Genomic DNA, 19,935 nt, shown 5'->3' with positions numbered 1-19,935 from the left:
AAACTTCCAAATCAGGCAAGGATGCACTCCGTAGTCGTTCCTCACGGCTCCAGTGAATCAAAAGGAAAACAGGGGCAGGAGAAATTTGCTCCTGAGCAGCTTCGCTTGGCTCATTCTCCTTTTGTTAATGTCAAATCTGTCAAGCTGTATATGCTACAATCGAAATCCTATCTGTTTGTAGCATTTACCCACGACTTACATAAATAAACAATACTTTTCGTATGGTAAGCGCGCCTCAAAATAGCCCACTTCAGCAATAACCTACTCGAAGCACGTGAGTCACTAAAAATTAGCAGGTGTATCGTGTTCCATATATTATACTAAGCAATGTTCAGCGTTCAAGCTGGACACGCCGTCGACGTATAACTAACGATACCTGTCTGTTCTGTCTGTTTGGCTCCTTCTTTCTCGTCTTGTTTTATGGGTCCTATCGTGTGTCTCCTCATGCGACCTACATACGTGCGACTGATCGATCTAATTTATTGGATACATGCCATCTTTTTGTTTTTGTGATTGCGTTCCCGTTTCTGTTTTTGTTGCTGTTGTTGTTGTTGTGAATCGATGCTTTTCTGTTGCGTTTTCGATATTTTTTTGTGCTTCTTGGCCTTGCAGAGAAAATGCATCATAGGCCAAGGCCTGTACGACGATATCCGCCGTCGACTCGCCCATTACGTCTCCGACTACATCGACGGTAGGATGTATTCTGTAATATTTAACTAGCTAAATGTATTACTAGGATTATTGATAATACTAATAATTACTCGTATGATTCTAGTAGTGACAAACAAGCACTTCAAACGGTGCCAATTCCACCGAATGTACAATTGTACAGTAGACATGTACAGAAATTACAGCAGAGATGGCAAAAATGAATCCGTTCATATAGAACACAAAAATGCATCAGAGCTGAGGTCAGCACAAATCGCCTCAGATTTATTCTTGTGTGTTCGTTTTTAATACACGATACTGAAACTTGGTTTATCTATCAAAACAGAAACATCCATTAACCATACAGCTATCGAGGCTTCATCAACGTAAAAGGTGCATTCGCTTTCAAATTTTCGGCCTACAAATCGTGAGCTAAACACATTATTGCATTATCATGATCGGGAAGCGACAATGCTTCACACGGCTTGTCAATTGGGCCATGGGCAACTGAAAAAGATCTTAGTAAATAACGTTTCAGCCTCTGCTACTTCTGCTATTTTTTGGCCATGTCGCCTAGCTGACATGACGGCTCCGGCGTGTCCGGAAGCGATAGAAGCTTGGTGTCGCTTTTAAGGGCACAGATCAAGTGTCCGTACTCACTTAAACTACTTTACTATTTCGAATGCTCGTATGTAGCTGGATGAAAAATGAATACAAAAAACGTCCTTTAGTAATCTAATCAGTCTGGAGCTAATGCTGCTTTTATGCACGATGCAGTTGGCGGATTGAACTCTAACTTGTTAGGTCCCGTAAAAATGTTTCATCTTAAGCGAACAGGGCAAAGTACCATCTTCGATAGATGAAGACTAGTACCCACTGGAATTGTCTTAAACATTACCTAACAACAAATGATTACCATTTCCAACTAAATAAGTACAATTATTTAAGTACATAGCTATTTGCAGGGAAAGATTTCCAGGTCAAAAGCCTAGCAACGAGCAGACACATCACGCTGTTACTAATTATACGAATAATTTCTCCATAAAAATGCGCTGTAGGTGTGGTGGGACACCGAACGATCTACAAAACAGTGTCCACGATTTTCTTCCTCTATTTCGCTTGCCTCCTACCAACAATCGCCTTTGGGGCGCTCAATGATACGAACACCGCCGGGAAAATCGGTACGTCTTTTATGTATCTTTTCCATTTGCCCTAGATGAGAATAAGACGAAGCTGGCTAAGTCGCAGCGGTTTGGCCCTTAATTAGAATATATAAAGTAGAAATGACTGTTAACCGATGTTTTCTATTCTGCTAACTACGAGTTGTGTTGTGCTTAAAGAGGTCTGTCGTCACTCACTAAAGTACTCCTAGGTATAGCCTAATGGACTGAAAAATGCGAAATTAAATGGACCGACGACGAAGCAGATACGTAGGTCAGATTTGCTTCGTCTGACAATAGAAATACTAGTTATATATGTGCACCGGCTCATTATTGCACTGATATACTATTATGCGTAGGTTTTAGAAGTAATAAACTCAGTACTAGCTGGATTCTTCCCTTGGCTTCCGGAGGCTTCCTCCCCTTGCACCCAACGATCTGAACCGAGGCGAAAAAATAGATGGACTTTCAGATTCAATATCTAAATTAACCTGATTTATTCTTAAAGGCGAAAAAAGGCCACACCGGTTTAGAGTAAATGGATCCATCAGTGGGAGTTCCCTAAAGGTGCGCTTCGGGCATGCAATGCGTTTCCGACTCATGCCTACTTAGGGGTGCGATTCTACGATTCTTGTACAAATCCGCGCACACGTAGACGCGTGCGAATGTGTGCTGCGCGTGTTATTATAATATACTCGAAAGATTGGGTTTTACGTATAGAGGGGTGCGAAAGAAATTGAGTTCTGCGTTGAATGAAATTATGTAGTGTTCCTTGCTGGATAGTGGTGATACTGGTTAATTCTAATCGAAAATAGCTTGCCAATTTGCGTACCTCGAATAGTGATCGTGCATTGCTTATTGCTAGAAGTTGTCGTGAAGAAATCGATTGAAGATTCATGTATATTGATACAGGTTTCATCCTATTGAACTCCTTTTGTTCCTATCACTAATCGCGCACTGGGTTACCCAGTCGGCAAGCCACTGAGCTTATCTTCATAGAAAAATATTCACTAGAGTACTAATGTATGTATAAGACACGTATAGTTGTCCCCAGAAGCGCTCGATCGTCCTATTACACTACCTTAGAGAATTCTACCTGAAACGACCAGTACACTTTCCGAGTAGGCAGTCATTTCGCACAACAATTTTTGTACTTCAAGAATTTTTTTTAAAGCTTCTAGAAGTACTTATCTGCCGATCAATATGTTCCTTCTAAACTTAACTAGTTCATAACTTAGTAACTTATTCATTCATTCATTAGCTATAGGCAAATTAGAACTTGGCTAGATGTAGAGAACCGAACGAAGTTACTAAGGCATACAAGTGTTTCTTTTATTGAGAGCGTTTTACGTCTAGCTTGTGAGACGCAGACGAATTGCTCTTTGCTAACTGCGAAAAAATCATTCGAATTTTGTTAAAACTTATGTTAAAATCAACGTTGTTTCAGAGGTGCTAAGTTGATAACCGCATTGTCGAAACTGCCTGCCTTACCTTTGGCGCAAGAGTTATCTGTGTCGTTGTATAGTGACAATGTTAAGCTTGATGCAGAATTTCAACAGTCCTTTTGCTTTTTGTAGCACACACGTAAGCGCACATAACCAACCTTGATCTATATATTTGTATGATATCATTGTACACGTAAATATGATCGTCATCTGGGTCACTGCATCATGCTGAACGAATGTTGAGAATCGGTAGGTTGGCCTGTGAACAAATATCTTTGTGACGCTTTAAAATAACATTTTTTCATTTTATCGTATACCTCAGATAAATATTCTTGTTAGCTCAAACTCATTTCAGAACCGCAGTGCACACGGGGTGGTTAAGTATTTATAGATCGTTCCATAGATGATAGCTGATTAAAAGATAAAACTTAATGGGGCCAAGTATGAACAGAGTTGTATCGTGTATCGGAGTTGCGAAGAAGATCGTACGCTAATGAAAAACAGTACGCTAATCGCCGGCTTGAGTTCTTCGATTAAACCAGTTTACAAAGGGCAGTGTGGTATTGGACTGCTAGAAAGATACCATACAAAATAGTAAAATAATTGTTAATAGAAAGTAAAACGAAAAGATCGATTTCAATGGTTGGCAAATGTACTAACCAACGTGCAAGTAGAAGCGCTATATTCATCCACTATCTCAGAAGGCCTAAAGGTCACATATCCCAATATCCGTACCAATGTATGGCTAGGCCAATTTCAATTTAACCCACACATTTTAGCTGTACATACAATCGCATCTGTTAAATTCGACCACAAATTTACTTCACTTTATACCGCAATCCAGTTCTGCACAAGCGAGAACATTTTACATTCTGTTGTCATCTTTGTGGGCTGTTTATCTGTAACATGTCTCGATAGAAACTGTTTTCAAAAAGCTTGACTTCTCATGGAGACTATTTTTGCTAACTCTCTGAAGGGTTAAAACTACCGAAGTTGGGTCAGGCTATATACTGTCTTCTAAAACATTCGACTAAATAACGATGTCCTTTTGAAAGAAGCATTCCTAAAGCTTCTTCTTCCCCTTCGGACGCTCCCTTTGATTCAGTTTTGGCAAGCCGAATGCTTGGCTTGACCTCTCCTAAACATCCTTCGGGGTCACTCGAAGACCAGAAACTGCACGTAGTATCTGGCGTACAGCTCTGCCTATTGCATAACATGTCGGAAACAATTTAGCTCGGTCAAGCGATGGGTTTTGCTGTGTTCGCTGGCTTTTTTTAAACTGATTCTTTGATTCGGGTTGAATAAATACACTAGAACAACACAATCTTTTGATATATCTCCCTCCCCACCTACCACCCACCGCGAACTTTCGCGATATACCTTTTGGGTCACGTTGTGGCCAACAGCAAAAGAGTTGGGTCATACCTCGTAATGCGTGCTCGCAGACATTCTTCATCCTAAGCTTTACGAGAGAATGCTTTTGAGTCACTTACTTACTGAACAGCTGCTGTGTGATACTCTATAGGAAAAAGAGACAAAGGTAGAGATCAAAGGCCGACAATGAAGCTCAGAAGCCATGATTGAATTTGGGTCTTACGCTTTTGACCACGAGTTTCGGGAAAAACGGACAAAACTCTTACTTCGTAGATACCGATAGTCCGCCTGACCCGTTGAAGTTCCTCAAGAGCATCGCACATACCAGTTGCTCTCCTCGCTCTATGCAACTCGTGGATGATAAACATGAATCGTACGCGTGATCAAGAGTTGAGCGGTCAAGGGCTAGGAACAAAAACTAGACTGATACAGTGATTCATATAACCTATTGATAATAATTATTGAACAGGGCAAATTGAAAAACATTAAGCGAAATATGCTAGAATATGGCTTTCCCCGTGTGAAGCTACATGGTTAGATCTAAACAGTCTGCAACCAATGTAAAAGGTAATCAATCGACTGTGCCCTTCGCATCAGCTTAGAGGCTTAACATTGTGCCCCCCTCCATACAAAATAACTATATATATACTTAGTCATACTAAAATGTTTTAGTCATATGCAAAATGAATTGATATTCTATCAATATCGTCAATGTGCATAGACAACGTAGCCTTTTTTTTTAACAGAAATGTAGACATTTAAGGAGTACTAATCACAGCTAATCATTATACCTCATTGCTTGTGGGCGGGAGGCGGGGTACGTTTCATTGCTCTTTAAGATTAACGATTTCTGTTTATTTCGCCAACTGTCGTGCTGCTGACGCCACAGGAGGTAAGTCAACTCAATTTACCTTATTTATTCACTGATTTCCTGCAACTGGTGACAGTAACATGCGGCAGCTCTGGTCTACGACCGAAACGCTTTACCGTAACCACCGTTAACCGGAAATTTGTACTGATCGTTTCCACTGTAACATTCTGAAGGTGCATGATATTTAGCCCATAGATCTTTCATGTATGTGTGTGCGTATGGTACCTTTTTACAGCTACCCTAAACACCTAAGCGCGCTGACTGCTTAGGGCAAAAAAGGGCAATTGTACCCGCCCTTAATTGATCATCATTAATAGATGACACTCTGGTTATATTAGGGCAGCGTCTGTCCTTTTCTAGTGCCCAATGTAATAAAGTAAAACACTGCATGAAGCCAGCTTAGTACGGTTGCCAGCATGACATCCATAGTGTTTGGAAGTATCTATTGCATTTGGGCGCCGCAAATATTAGCTGTAAAGTTCAGTACTTGTATTTGGTGCACGTGAAAATATACGGATGTGGCACTAACTGTACACTTTGATGATGACGACCCTGTGCAATTTCTCTGTTCCTTAAGACAAATCTATTGTGATGGAACAGATCATTAATAGATATCGTTAGAAAAGCTGACCGTCGTTCCTATAATCTTGCGTTACCTCTGTCGAACTATAAAACTGTATAACTCGTTGCGTCTCACTCTTAAGAACAGCGCAAGGCTTTAAGGGACTGAAGGATAGAGGTAGCAAGACAATCCAGTGTTCCTTCGTAGAATGATTGGGCCATCAGTCGGCAACGGCACAACACGGATATCCGTCAAAATGTCACGAAACGGTATATGGAGTGGTTTTACGCTTCGCAAATGCTATCCCAGTCATAGCTTTTGAAGGCGCCCAGTTAGTTCGACCCACTGTGATCGCTCCTGTTCTCACTAGATACTGACAGACCTTAGCTTGTGGTGAGAATATAAGTCGATCATGGTCTTACAACGAAAAAACTTTCTAATCCTTCCTAGAGTCACAAGCCCGTGGTTCGTTTTACCATTGCTGTCCTCTGATATTTTCAGCTGGTGCAAAAGCAGTAGGTTCCAGTTTAGCTACCGTTACGCACCTAAATGCTTAGTACAACACAATAACAGGTCACAGAATGGCCAGTTATTTGTATAACGATGGAGGTAGGGAGTTACCATTTGTTTAAGCTGTCGATTTGAACGCTTCACTTTTTAATAAAGTAGCTAAATATTTCGTCAAGCAAAGGCATAGTTAATGTACGACCGTATGCAAACGTTATAGTTTAAACCTGTTGCACCTCCTTGCTTGCCTACATTCAACTTCGACATAAATCTATCGTAATTGTAGCTTAGTTGCAGTAATTTAACGAACTGTTTTGACGAATTTAACGAATATGTTGAGCTTTTTCTTGTCTGTCTTCTAAGATACCTTCATTTACTTACACAAATGGAATGTAAAACGATCAGTATTTAGGTATATACAGTGGGTCACCTGGTCCGCTCACGTGCAATTAACTTCTAATTTTAACCGAGTTAACTTCTAATCTACCACCTGTTCACTTGCAGACGTTCGAAAGAGTATTATTAGCCAGACGATTGGCGGTTTGACATTCGCCTTATTTGGGGGCCAGCCGTTAGTCATACTCATGACAACTGCCCCGCTCTCACTGTACATAAAAGGTAAGGCGTTATTTTCCTTTGCGCATGCTCTACTAGGTACAGAGCAGACGAATCGTTGGCAAATCGATTACGTAAACAAATACTTATTTGATTCCGAATTTTCATCGGATTCTATTGAGGATTGGACGCTGCGAAGCTAAAAACAGTGTATGATAGCAGCACGCAACGCCTAACATTACCGTCAAACATTTTATCGGACGACCGGCTCCCAGCACGAAACAAACTATGTCCACGCCCGTAGTCGAAACACGATCAGCATCTGTATCTAAGATTAGCAGGAAACTATGTTATCCGCCAAGGGTATCACGAGAACAGTTATTTGCGCTTACCTGTATCAGTGATTCTAGTCATCTTCATCAAATTCAACATCTCGACTTTCAATCGACATCGTTGGTCTGAGGAGAGACAAAAGCAATCCAGCTTCAATTCTAGGATAACTTAGTTGTTCAAGAATAGGTGCAAACAGGTTTTCCAAACGCTTATATCCCGATCACCTGGCCACTTACTTTCTCATCTATTTAAACTAACTTTAGAAATCCCACTGGCGAGTGCATTATCTCGATCGAAAGTACGCGTCTACGAAACCTCATGTAAGTCGACCCCTTTAAAAATGTCTTCTCTCCAGGCGGGTACGTTCGGGTAATTTCGGTTATTTGCAGCTTTGTAGTCTTCATGTTCGGAAATCATATTGTATTGTGCTAGTTGGTTCAACGCCTTTCGTGGCTTCAAGTTCCGAGGTAAGACCGATTGAACTTCGGGAATTAGCGAGACGAAATGCTAAGTGTAATTTGGTAAATATTTACTCGGGCTTATACACACGTGTCTAGTTAGATTATCTAAAATGTTGACCTGGTTCACCAGATCTCTACAGCGGAGGGGAGTCGCAGCTATAACTATAATTGATTCTAACTGGATTTAGGGCCACACCAGCAGAATCGATGGACAGCAGCGCACTAACGGGAGTAGAGGATTAAAGCTAACGGGTCATTTACACTAATTAGAACAGGTTATTGAAGGATAGGATAACAAAAAAAGTGCGGTGGCGTCGTAAAGATTTATTTTTCAAGTCATCAGGGTAGGGTTGGCACGGTTTGATGTTAGGCATTCTACCTGAGGGGCTTACTGTATATTAGATGTCGATAGCCCATCAGCGGGGCATACTGTGTTTACTTCTACAGGTACACAATGTTCATTCGTGAGCCGAATTGCTATTGTGCACTTCAAACTATAGTCCAACCCGACGGTGACCCAAAGACAAGCCTGCTAACGTTAAGCAGGTATTAGGACCACAAATATAATACCCATCAATGGCAATCTGTTTGTTATTTCTGGAATTGCCCGCTTCCACTAAAAACTGTTCTGACTTTCTCTGGTTTTGCCCACTCGACGAAGCGGTAGCCGGTTACGAGGCATTTATGTGTATAAATACGTATTCTTCTATTGCTCCAATTCGAAATAATTATAACAAAATATTATTATAACAAAATTATTATAATAAAATAAAAGTTTTCGCTTTTTCCTGAAACTGTTCTTAATGAACGTAAAATTGTATCGATAATGCAGGTTCCTATGCCGACAAAGTTGACTATAATTAAGTACGCGAAAAATATGGAATTGGAATAATGGGTGAAAAGTTGCATATGATATTTGCTGTAACATTATAAACCCATAGATAAAATTTTTTTCATATATCTTTTGTTTTGTATTTACTACTAAATTTATGTCAGGCCCCATTGTAGGAAACAACATTTCCTATAATCTGTAATCGGTCTGTATCGACGGTCAGCTCACCTTCAATGAGCTGCACTGCTAGATAGTTTGTTTTCTCGTGTCATAATCAAGCCAATAAAGACATCATCTTCCCTTATACATTCAAGCTCTGCCATTTTGCAAAGTTCTTCAAACTAATAATATCAATATGCAACTGAAAGCTTCTCTCGCTACTCATGTGAGGTACAGATATCCAATGCGAACGCATAATTATCGACCGTTTCCTTCGAAACGTTTCCAGACCGAGAGAGTATTCGTTGAAATGGCAAGCAAGTGGAGAATCCTCATATGAAACACGTAGATCAGAAATGACATATGGGTTAGCTTTTTTGCATGCGGTTATTTTCATTAGTAAACACTGGAAGATCGTTCGTCTGAGGCCGGTCCCTGATGTGCGTTGTCCGTTCTACTATATGGAGACGTTAGTGCAGGCGAGATACGTTTAGCTTCACGCTTTGCGTCTTTATTCAGCAGGTTAACTGTAACGTCTTTTTGAAATTCTCTCTGCAGAATTCTACTTCGCATGAAGGTTTCCACCTACTTTCAGGAACGCGTGTCTTGTCGTTCGCCTTTATAACTTAATAGATATGGTAACACATATCAATATATACGATAGTAGTTTCTGCGACCTAGCAATGCGACCAGATATTTTCAACTAATAGCCAGTACGTTATACAATATATTACCTTCGGTCGTTATTAGACTTCTTAGAGAATGGAGCTCGATAAACGTAACATCGATCCACCTTTTTTTCACCATTATAAAAGAAATCTGTTAACACTTTATTTATTATTCTAGAATGGCTCGATATTGTTTTGTCTTCATTATGTCCTCTAAGTCTTCAGCGGACCCTCTTAGACGTAATTTGTGTGCGTTAACCTGAAGATCTGACAAATATGGGAGAATGATTAGTACTTTGAACACACCATTCTTTTCCACAGTGAAAAAGGAAACAACGAAAAATACATAGCATGTTCCATTACTGTGTTTTTTGTATTTCTGTTTGCTTATACGTTATCTTTATACCAGCGTTCGAGCGTAATTAACGCTTCCAAATGCTATAAATCGACTTGCCTGCAAAAATCGGCTAGGGCAAAAGTCGACCCACAAAAAACATGCGGAGCGGAGAATTTGCCATTTCTTTCTAAATTCTTTGCTTAATATTCGCTATTAGCTGGAATTAAAGGACCGACACCTGCGTTTAAACACAGTCTAAAATTCCGGATTGGAAAAGCAGTCTGACTACGTTGACGAACACAACGCTTCTAACAATGTCATTTGTTGATTATACGTTCTGCGTGTTACCCATATAAGTGTTGTGAATCAGATAGAAATTGTATGTAACGTCAATCTATTCGATGATCCAGCCTGTCCTGTCCCTCGAACTTGGGCCAACAAGGGAACGTATCAAAACGGTCACACTCCTTAGGAGTCTTCTCGAACTTTCGTTGGAATACGTGGACGCTTGAATCGCGTGCATACACGAAGCGAAGTCTGGACTGCAGACTTAGAACGACTTGAATCGTATATTTAGCATTCAATGGAAGGCCGTTATTGGAACAGTGCTACTAAGCGTAGCGTAAGGTGCTGAAGGACGCGCCCAGTAGTCCTCAAGCGTCTACCTAGGATAAAAGGTTCTAATAATTGTAGTTGTCGGTATGATCTGCGTCATTGCATGCACTCGGTGGATCGAAGAAAGGGACAGAATCAAAAAAGATCTACTCTATATGCGCAAGCAGTACCCGAGAAAAAATAGGATTCTAAATTTGTGTCAAGGGAATTGCTGACAAAACCCTTTTAGACTTTCTTCCCAAATTGACTGTGTTAGAGCGTCGAGTATTAGCAGTTGGAAGGTCTTTATTCGACCAGGGATGCGCTGACTCCGTTGTTATATAAATGTGTATGTCTGAAACAACGCCGAATAAGCCCAAGCAAACGTTCGATTAAGCATACAATATAAATCGATTGCCTTCGTAATCGCGTAGAGCGAATACTGAAAATAGTTTTAATGCATTGTCAACAACCTTTCGAGAAGATCCGGCCCTAGAAGTGTTCCAACTTCTTGAACATAGCTTGTCACTCAGTCTTCTTTTAGAAGAATTGGTTAGGCCACTAGTAAAAATCTAAAGAAGTATTTTGTTGATTTTAACAAAAATCAGATCATCTAACCGCAAGAAGATGGATAACTCCACTACTTCCAGTGGTTACCACTAAGTTGGCTTTAAGATAACTGTCCCTTTTCTTTCCTAGTTAGATAGCCGAGGTCGACAGTTTCAAATACACGTGAGCTGGTAGATTGAACTTCACAGGCTTTTCTGGTTCCTGGCGGCAATTTTGCCACTTGCTCCAAGTTGTTCCACAAAGAAATACCCCCTTGCAGTTTTTAAAAAATATATCTAAAAAATTATCCCCCTCAATTAGGCTGTCCATGCTAATATACATTACGCAGTACTAGTTTAAGGACCGCAGATATAAAAGTTACTAATAAATATTTTTTTGAGTTCATAACATAAAACTCGATTTACAAGGGCTATAGGGCGTTTTATACACATGGAGAATTAGATCTCGGAGCCTGAACAAAAAAAAAAGAAAAAAAAACGTAAATTATTACTACTAGTATATACGTATTCTTGTATGCAATGATTAGGCATAATAGATGCGGACGTACAAATTTCACGTAAGTTCGGGTAAGTAACAAATACTCGTCTGGCACGAAATAGAATCCTCGCCTTTCTTAGTAGTGGTACAGGTAGTGTTAGTTAGCAACGGACGATTCGCAGCGTTCGTCATTAAAAAAAAGCATTTAAAGTCATTAAAAAACTGGGGAACGTATTACGTCAGCAATTAGTTCTATTCCCAAATGTCAATTGAATATGGCACGCTGGGTCATGTAATGTTCCCGCTGTTCTTGCGACAGTTGTACGTAAGCGCTTAGCATTAAACATCTGTTTTACGGTAGTAGGCTACCGGAAAGATGCGCAGAACATTTTCAGGCACAGACATGTCACCGTTATGTCTAATAGTCCCTAGAAGCTTTTCTCACAGTACATACAATACGATAGACCTAATGATCAGAGCCTCTGTAAGGGTCAGCTAAACACAATCGTCTATAAATAAATACGAAAAGAACACGATAAACTTGTTGTCGAGTGAAAAATTCAACGTTCACTTAAGTAGTGACCCGTACATTTATGGTTAACACATGATACTCAGTAATGTATCATTTCGTTCTACCCGGCATTGCAGTGATCTACAATATCTGTGAAGATTTCCAACTGGATTTTTACGCAATGTATGCGTGCGTTGGATTGTGGAACACGTTCTTCCTCGTTCTCTTTGCATTATTCGACGCGTCCAAGCTCATGAAGTGGTGCACAAGGTGGGTTATGAAATATACACACATATACAGTTCACGTTACCGTTATGTTCTATATGAGAATCATAGTCAGATATTTACTGACTTTGTCACATTAAAATGTCGTGTACTAACATAAATCGTTATCTATAACATGAAAGACACTTAAGTAGGGAACCTTCTTCATGAATGCTATTCATGAACAATGATACGTCTTGGTCAGCGTTTGCGGCTGCTTTCACTAGCTCTTGTCGATTTACATGTGCCGCAAAAATATACCTACAAATATCCTTCAAGTAAAGAATATTTCTCTCTCTCTATATGAAAACAATGGATACAAATATGAGCCAGGTCGTACGCACTCAGCCTTCGTTTAATCCTTTCTAAGTTCTTTCTATAATCTGCAATATATACCAACGCGTTCAGGTCCTTACATTCTATGAATACTAGACTTATGCTCGTTTTTCGTCATATGACTAGTTTTATGACCTTCAAGCCCTAAACCTTATATGTGTATCAACAATTTATCATATACAGCAAATACAGCCGTTGGTGAAACGCTACGATATACGAGTGACATAAAACTCGCCCAAAGTTTATCTGTAGAAGCAGCTCGTTTCTGATTAAACAAAGTGCCATATATATATATAGATACGCATAAATAAAATAGTTTTATCCGGCTGTTCTCCTTCCGATGTTGTCGTTGTCGTTATCGCCTGTAAATATTATGACATTTTTTCCCCTCTATCCGACCCCCTGTACAATGTCGATAGACCTCCCTGGAAGAAGTTCGAAACGATTGTGTCTCAGTTTCACGTTCGTCAGACTGGTGTTGAGCGCTTTACTTGCTCGTCGATCTGCCCGGATCTGCTTGATTGGGTTTCGGGAACGCTTAATATTGATTGAAGAGCGGTTTTGTCCAGCTGTTGATGGGGACGTCCATTTTCTTATGGTTGACTCCGATGCTGCCGGTATTAATTAAATCTATGAGCGTCATCCGGCTTGCGCTATAACATTACCTGCTGCTATATTTTGGCTTACCTCCGTTTCGTTGTCACCAAAGGCCCGAGACGGACAGGGATAGGCGCGCTAAATTCTTAACAATGCGGTGTAAGTAGTATCTTGGTGCTTTTTAGACGACAACACTGTCTCATGCCAGGAACAAAGACTAGAGGGACGAGCAGAGAATCGGGACTGTGGCCCATGGAACTCGTGGCGTGTCAAGTTTGAGGACAGTTAGGGGACCCTTTATGGGTCACTGCAGCTAGAGATGACATTAGTTGTAATTTAAAATAAACCAGAATGCGTTTGTTGCAAATAGACGGCCTTAAGCAGGTTTTATCCACCTAACATATTATAAACAAATGTCATATGTATGATTGCGGGTCCTGATTCTGCTTGCCTTTACTTATATTTACGCTAACTTGAAGTAGTTCATAAGTTAACTCGACTCGATAGAATAGTTTAGATGATATGTTCGACATACTGGTCAGACCATAGCAAAAAAATACGAATCCTAGATTCTGAGTTGACTTTGAGGTAGCTGCTGTGCCGATATTCGGGTGCATATTAGGGATATCTCTGAAGTATCATTGGCACACTTCTGCGGAAAGCTTATAGCTGGCAATATACATACTGTAAAAAATAGGTAAATGAATCGTAAATAAAAAAGCCGAAGAGTGTATGGCGTGACTCAACTCGTATACTTGGCTTCCATAATTTTCATTTTAAATCAGTATAATACATACATATATATACGTTTGATAACAAAACTGTCACATGGAGCATTTTGCAAGATATGGCTACTAACAATGTTTCAATTGAAATTAATGCAATCACCACCTGAATGGACGCTTACCTCACTCACTTACGGGTTCGCCACATGGATACGGTGCAGGTCTACGGAAGAGATCTTTGCATTATTTATCAGTATAGCCTTCGTTGTGGACGCCGGCCGAGATATCTACAAAAGTAAGCGACAATCTAAACCCTACGCAAGAAAGTATCAATGTCTATTAAAGAAGAAGTACAAGTAACATTGAGCCCGAATTGATAGCAATGATATCGTTCATTGTAATAATAGCCAGAAAGTGCGGCAGTATTCATGCTCATATCATTATGGTCATCAGTAGTCAAAATCTTAATTTATCACAAAACAGCTTAGTTCTGAACTCGAGATAAAAAAAAAGATGTGATCACAAACATTAGATAACAATGGCGATATTAATAACCATTGATTTAATGAAACTTTCTAAAAAGCTTTTGCCTCAAGAAGCTTGTACAACTGCATCGCGGTTCCGGCGATCGATCAGCTGAACGGTGCAAGAGGATATTGATTACCCAAGATCTTACGATAATTATAAAAATCATTCCATATAATAGCTAGACAGATTACTGATGAACGTGTATCTAATCTAGGCAGTTGTCTGTTGCGTTTTCATTTCTTCGAATAGATTTCCAGGAGAATTACTACCACAAGAACTGCTCACGATCATTCAATGTAAGCGAGCTCAGCCAACTAGTAAACAATAGCTCTCTGCTTCCGCAACTGCTCAACGAAAGTGGATTATTGCGACATCTTCAACACACTGGTTGCCAACGTGAGAACTCCTTACTTTTCCTCCTGTTAATGCTCGGTACAGTTTGGCTCGCCGTCTCACTATACAACTTCAATAAAACGCCGTACCTACAGGTAATAACTATAGAGTATTCCAAAAACGAGTGCAGCATGTTTATATATAATGCCAAACACCTATAACACTAATATTGTGGATTAGTTTTGCTGGATGGGCTTAATCTGTCCAGAAGACGCTATGGTACGAACGACATTTTTATACGGGTTCGTACTAAAGTGAATGCAATCCTGCCCGCGGACGTCACGTGCCAAAAACTCAACCACAGTTCGTTCACTTTCACAGAAAAAAAAAAGTCTAACTAATTATTAATGAATAAAATCGCTCTCTTAATATACGCGCGAAAATTCGAATAATTTGGCGGCCGCAGGCCGTGCCGAAAAGTTGATCAATTAACCTGCGAAAACAAACTCACATATTTTAGGTCACCAGTAAATATTGAAGACAGTTTTTACGCATCGCCAGTACGTCACAGAACTTGTCAATGGAGAGTAATTCATAAATTACTTGTTTGAGCTTTGCTACGCCGCCTAGCTCAAAATTTATTTTTCTTACCATACAAATACAGGAAAAACATGCTTCAGTTTCAAGACTGACTACAAGCGGTCTATGTGATAATCAGGCTGTGGTTTACACAACAAACTCTATTATATTTTACCACATTTACTTGAGACGAACGCGAAGAGTTGCTATCCGGTCGTTTACAAGGGCCGCAGCAATGGTGGCTGTCAAAAATAGATTGAATCACGATAGAACATACGTAGAACATATTCATGCAACGAGACCTCCAGCTCAAATAAGTGATACGATGGCGCTTAACGTTCTAAGCAAGGTCGCAACGATACTACCCGCGCGCCTGGGTCATCTTAATCTATCTGCAGCGTACGGTATACAATATAACGATGGCGTACGAAAGGGTAGCGTAGATATGCAGGGTGGTTAAAAAGTTTGAAACGCGAGTGCTACCTGTTCCGTAATGCCAAGCAAGTTCCTCCTCAGGGCATTGTGAGTATCTATAGCTAAAGAAGTTTACTCTGTGAGAATGGAACGGGCTAAGTGGAACGTGTGCGGAAGATGTGTACATCAGCACCTAGGTTTGAACCACTTTTATGTATATGGTTGACTTTTATTATTACAAGCGCACGAGGTTACGACTTGTTCCGTGGTGTAGAAAGTGGAATTAGAAGATTAGCGGTAAATGCACCCACGGAACGGTCGAATCGTAAAGCATTGCATTGTAACTGACGAATTCATCAAAATTTACAAGATAATCGAGTGCGACGGCGACTTCAGAGCGATGACACATAAAGCTTCACTACCTATACGGAGAAATTCTCAAAAGACGTTCATACACAGCTGTTGTCTGATTACCGTTTGATACTATTTAACGTGTTTGTTTATTGCAGGCGAGTAAACGTGAGATTCTGGCGGACTGCGCACTGCCGGTTGCCGTGATTGTGCTGTCATGTCTCGGCGCTTTTCTCTTCCGCGAGGTGAAGACTGATGGTTTCCACTTTAATGAAGCCGCAGAGTTCCAACGAGGCCGTGTCGAGGAGCTCGGCTGGATTCCTGCCGTAGCGGCATGCGGTCTAGGCTTTGCCCTGTCGCTGCTCTTCTTTATGGACCAGAATATCTCTGCTGCAATGGTCAACAATCCTTGTAACAAGTACGTGCACATGCAGTATTATGTGACAGCACTTGTTGTTTTATTATGTACCCCAATTCTCATAGCACTTAACCTACAGCTCAACTGATTCTCTCAAGCTGAGTTCGATAACTGGAAATTAAAAAAAAAGCTCGTGAAATTATGCTACTTGCAATGCATAATCGCTTGTAACATCTCAGATTATTATCTTGCTCGTTTTGCTGCTCGTAGACGCCGAGCTTATCATATAACTTTCTTCAGAAATGAATACATCGTACATTGGCGACATGTTTGTAGAGCGTCAACAGCAAACAACCAGCGGCGTTAACGGACCGTGACGTTGCTCATTTTAATGCAGTAACGTCGCGTTTTCGGGACTGTCCCACTGTTTTCACGTTTGGGAAGACATACTAAATACAGATAGGCAAATTAAGGGAACCTGTTCAGCAGGCTCGAGTGAAGGCGCTAAAATACAGACAGCTGGATCCGTGGAAAAGGATTAACAAGATTGGCTATCGCCTCATTTCTAGCCTATACCCTCTCCAACAACTATTGGCCTACCTATCTACGTGCAACTATATATAGTCGTATAGTGCAAGCCAGTTTTGCCGGCGCTCAAATGTCGACGAACAAGAAGAACAGACGAACGCTAGAGCAGTTAGTCCGTGAAGTGGACAACAAATAAAGCGAGTTAATAACGTGGCCAACAGGGGACAGCGGAGCAAAGGCCACTGAGTGGTACCAGTTTAATCACAGTTCTACAGCTTTCGTCGTAGTTATTGCCATAGTTTCAATTGTATTTTCGTTTACGTTGCTGTTGCTACTGTTGACAACACACAACAAATCAATAGTTTCGCCCCTTCTCTTTGACAAATTTACTGTTGTCACAGTCGGCTGCGTTGCGAACGATCAGGAAAAGGTTGGTCCCATATTTTATGGGGCAGAATCTCTCCGATAGCGGCCCGATTGCCTGAACAGCCAAGGGTGAACCAGAGGCTGTATAAAGGACTGAAACCTTTAACGAAGCCCGTCAACCATGCGCTTACCTCATGCAGCCTGCTGGGTGGATTCTTCATGCTGAGTTAAAACTTCTCAATTGTAGAGCTTGGCCTTTCTCGGTATCAAAACGTCTGGTTTTTCAGCTTTGCCAGAAGCTTGCCCCGTTACTCTTTGTCGAATGTGGACAATACCAGTTTCGGAAATGTGCCCTCGTCTATTCTATATGTAACTGTATTATCACATACTCATTTCAATAGTAAACGTTTCGAAGGAGAATTGATTTATTCCCTTGTGCATTACGTATTCGGTCGTCGACGAGGGATATTTCGTGGTAGATGATTTGATGACGTTTGGCTTTAATTAAAAAATTGATTAAATCATAATTAAAAACCAAGCAAACAAAAACTGAATATAAATAGAAATTGAAAATTCTATATAAACTATCCAAAACTTATCTAAATGACTAAAGATAACGAAAATAGATACATTGCTCATCCACTGAATTCAAACTATTTTTTGTTTATATACGCTCCTTTAATGATTCTCTTTTTCTGGTTTTCTTTGTTCTCGATCATCTTTACATTTTTGTAAAATCTTTTATTATTTAATTTTCAATGTTTTGTGACAGATCAGGAGTAACATTTTTGCGAAAGACCAGGCCAACATTTTCATCTGATGTTTACATGATGATAGTCCCGAAAATTTGCGTAAATCCTATAGTAATATGGTCGAAATCATAATAACCGATTAAATTATAGTAATTCTCACTGTTGTGCTCCCATGGCTCCAGCTTGGTCAATAAAAAAAACACTATTTGTCGTACAAACTAGAAGGTTAACTATTGAAGAAACGTATCATTCCTAGTTAAATATTTTCATAGTGCAATACTGAGATCCACATCATATTAATGTCATCTATGAAGATCAGAGTCGCTCCTTTCGAAACGATCTGTCATCAGTGGCAATCTGCTGAGACCCTCGCTAACGACAATGTTAACCCTAATGTTACTCCTATGCTAAGTTTTGCGTACAAAACGAATCAATAGTTGACAAATCTTCTGCCTCGTACGCCTGAATGTTCAGTGAGTTGTATGGGCTAAAATGGATCTTCAAAATCTACCAGATTGCACTCATCGTGTTTTCTTCGGCTGCAGCTTCTCTAGGCTTTTCTTCTGTCACTGTTGTCTCACGCACTAAACTACGCTGGCCTAAAAATGTTTTTCTTTGGTATTGTCGACCGCCACCGTCGACCCAACTTTTTTCGTTGTAGCCATGTGAAGCGAAAGCTCATAGAAACGACGGCTGGCCAGATCCTTTTGGCTGAAAGCGTGCGACTAGACGCAGCTCGTTTCCGGCGAGTTGACTCGGTGAATTGGCCATCAGTGTCAGTTCCCCTGGTCGTGTAAACTGACTGCCGTTGTGAGTTCTTTCGTGAGCCCCTAGCGCTGGCTACCGCTAGTTGCTCCGTCCTAAGGCGTGCCCTTCAACTTCTTTGTTAAAGCTGGTCGCACCATAGCGATATAGCTACCTTGACTCAAAAGTTCCATCAAACATTGCTCGTTCACTGTTTGGAAAACACCAGGGGGCACTGTCTCGAGGAATATAGCATAGCATGTGGCGCTTTCTCAGTAAGAAGAAGGAACGTTCAGTGCAACGTCGCCGCTGAATACATTCCTATGGTCTGCGTTCTCTTTCTACAGCCCGGAAGGACCGAAATAAGCCGCCACCGGCTTCGTGTGGCTAGGCGACAGTTCCATGGGCCACAAGTTCGGACGTCTCCGAGCAGAAGTGCTTCACTGTGGGGATTGGGGAGCTCCTATAAGCGCTCTCTTTTGCGAACAGTCCTATATCAGTGAGAAGTCAGAGTGCAGTGCCGCCGACGCTTGCGCGCATTTGACAGTATCTTTTCCAGACGGGGGAAACAGGCGGAGTAAATGGTCACAGACTCAGTACTACCTACAATAGGAGAGCAGATGGGTAAAAACTTATAAAACTTATATAGGATAAAAGCGGCAAAGGAAGTCATGCCTGTCTGTAGCCGAGCGAAAGCAAGAGGCCGATCAAGAAAGTCGCGAAAAAAAGAATGATATTACGGATGAGGAGTATGACTAAGAGACTTACTGAAGCTGTTTCGTACTAAATTAGGCCAAATGCCCAGGTTTACGACGAGGGCTTCTTTACCTGAAATAAGCCACTCCGCTGTCGTCTCTGAGTTATATTATTTATATTACATGCTTACTATGCATTTTGTGAGTGAATTGGCACATTTTTATACGCACAATGATGTTATGTGCATTCTATTAAATCTAAACTTGTACAGGACACGAGATAACGTTACAGGCGTAAGTT

General features: G+C 40.7%; 1 protein-coding gene across 1 annotated transcript in view; it reads left to right on the top strand.

Moving 5' to 3' along the window:
• The window catches only part of LOC111262930 (solute carrier family 4 member 11), a 184,607-nt gene extending 167,642 nt beyond the window's left edge, over positions 1 to 16,965 (top strand). Inside the window, exons 7-13 of the mRNA XM_086969364.1 lie at positions 613 to 691; positions 1,707 to 1,829; positions 7,072 to 7,185; positions 12,202 to 12,334; positions 14,208 to 14,281; positions 14,764 to 15,002; positions 16,350 to 16,965. Coding sequence (XP_086825490.1) covers positions 613 to 691; positions 1,707 to 1,829; positions 7,072 to 7,185; positions 12,202 to 12,334; positions 14,208 to 14,281; positions 14,764 to 15,002; positions 16,350 to 16,697 — 1,110 coding nt within the window. The 3' untranslated portion in view covers positions 16,698 to 16,965. The remainder of the gene's footprint in view (positions 1 to 612; positions 692 to 1,706; positions 1,830 to 7,071; positions 7,186 to 12,201; positions 12,335 to 14,207; positions 14,282 to 14,763; positions 15,003 to 16,349) is intronic.
• Positions 16,966 to 19,935: the final 2,970 nt, after the last annotated feature.

Source organism: Varroa jacobsoni, unplaced genomic scaffold, assembly GCF_002532875.2.
Source record: "Varroa jacobsoni isolate VJ856 unplaced genomic scaffold, vjacob_1.0 scaffold_714, whole genome shotgun sequence".
Taxonomy (NCBI): Eukaryota; Metazoa; Arthropoda; class Arachnida; order Mesostigmata; family Varroidae; genus Varroa; species Varroa jacobsoni.
This window is presented reverse-complemented; position numbering and strand designations above follow the sequence as displayed.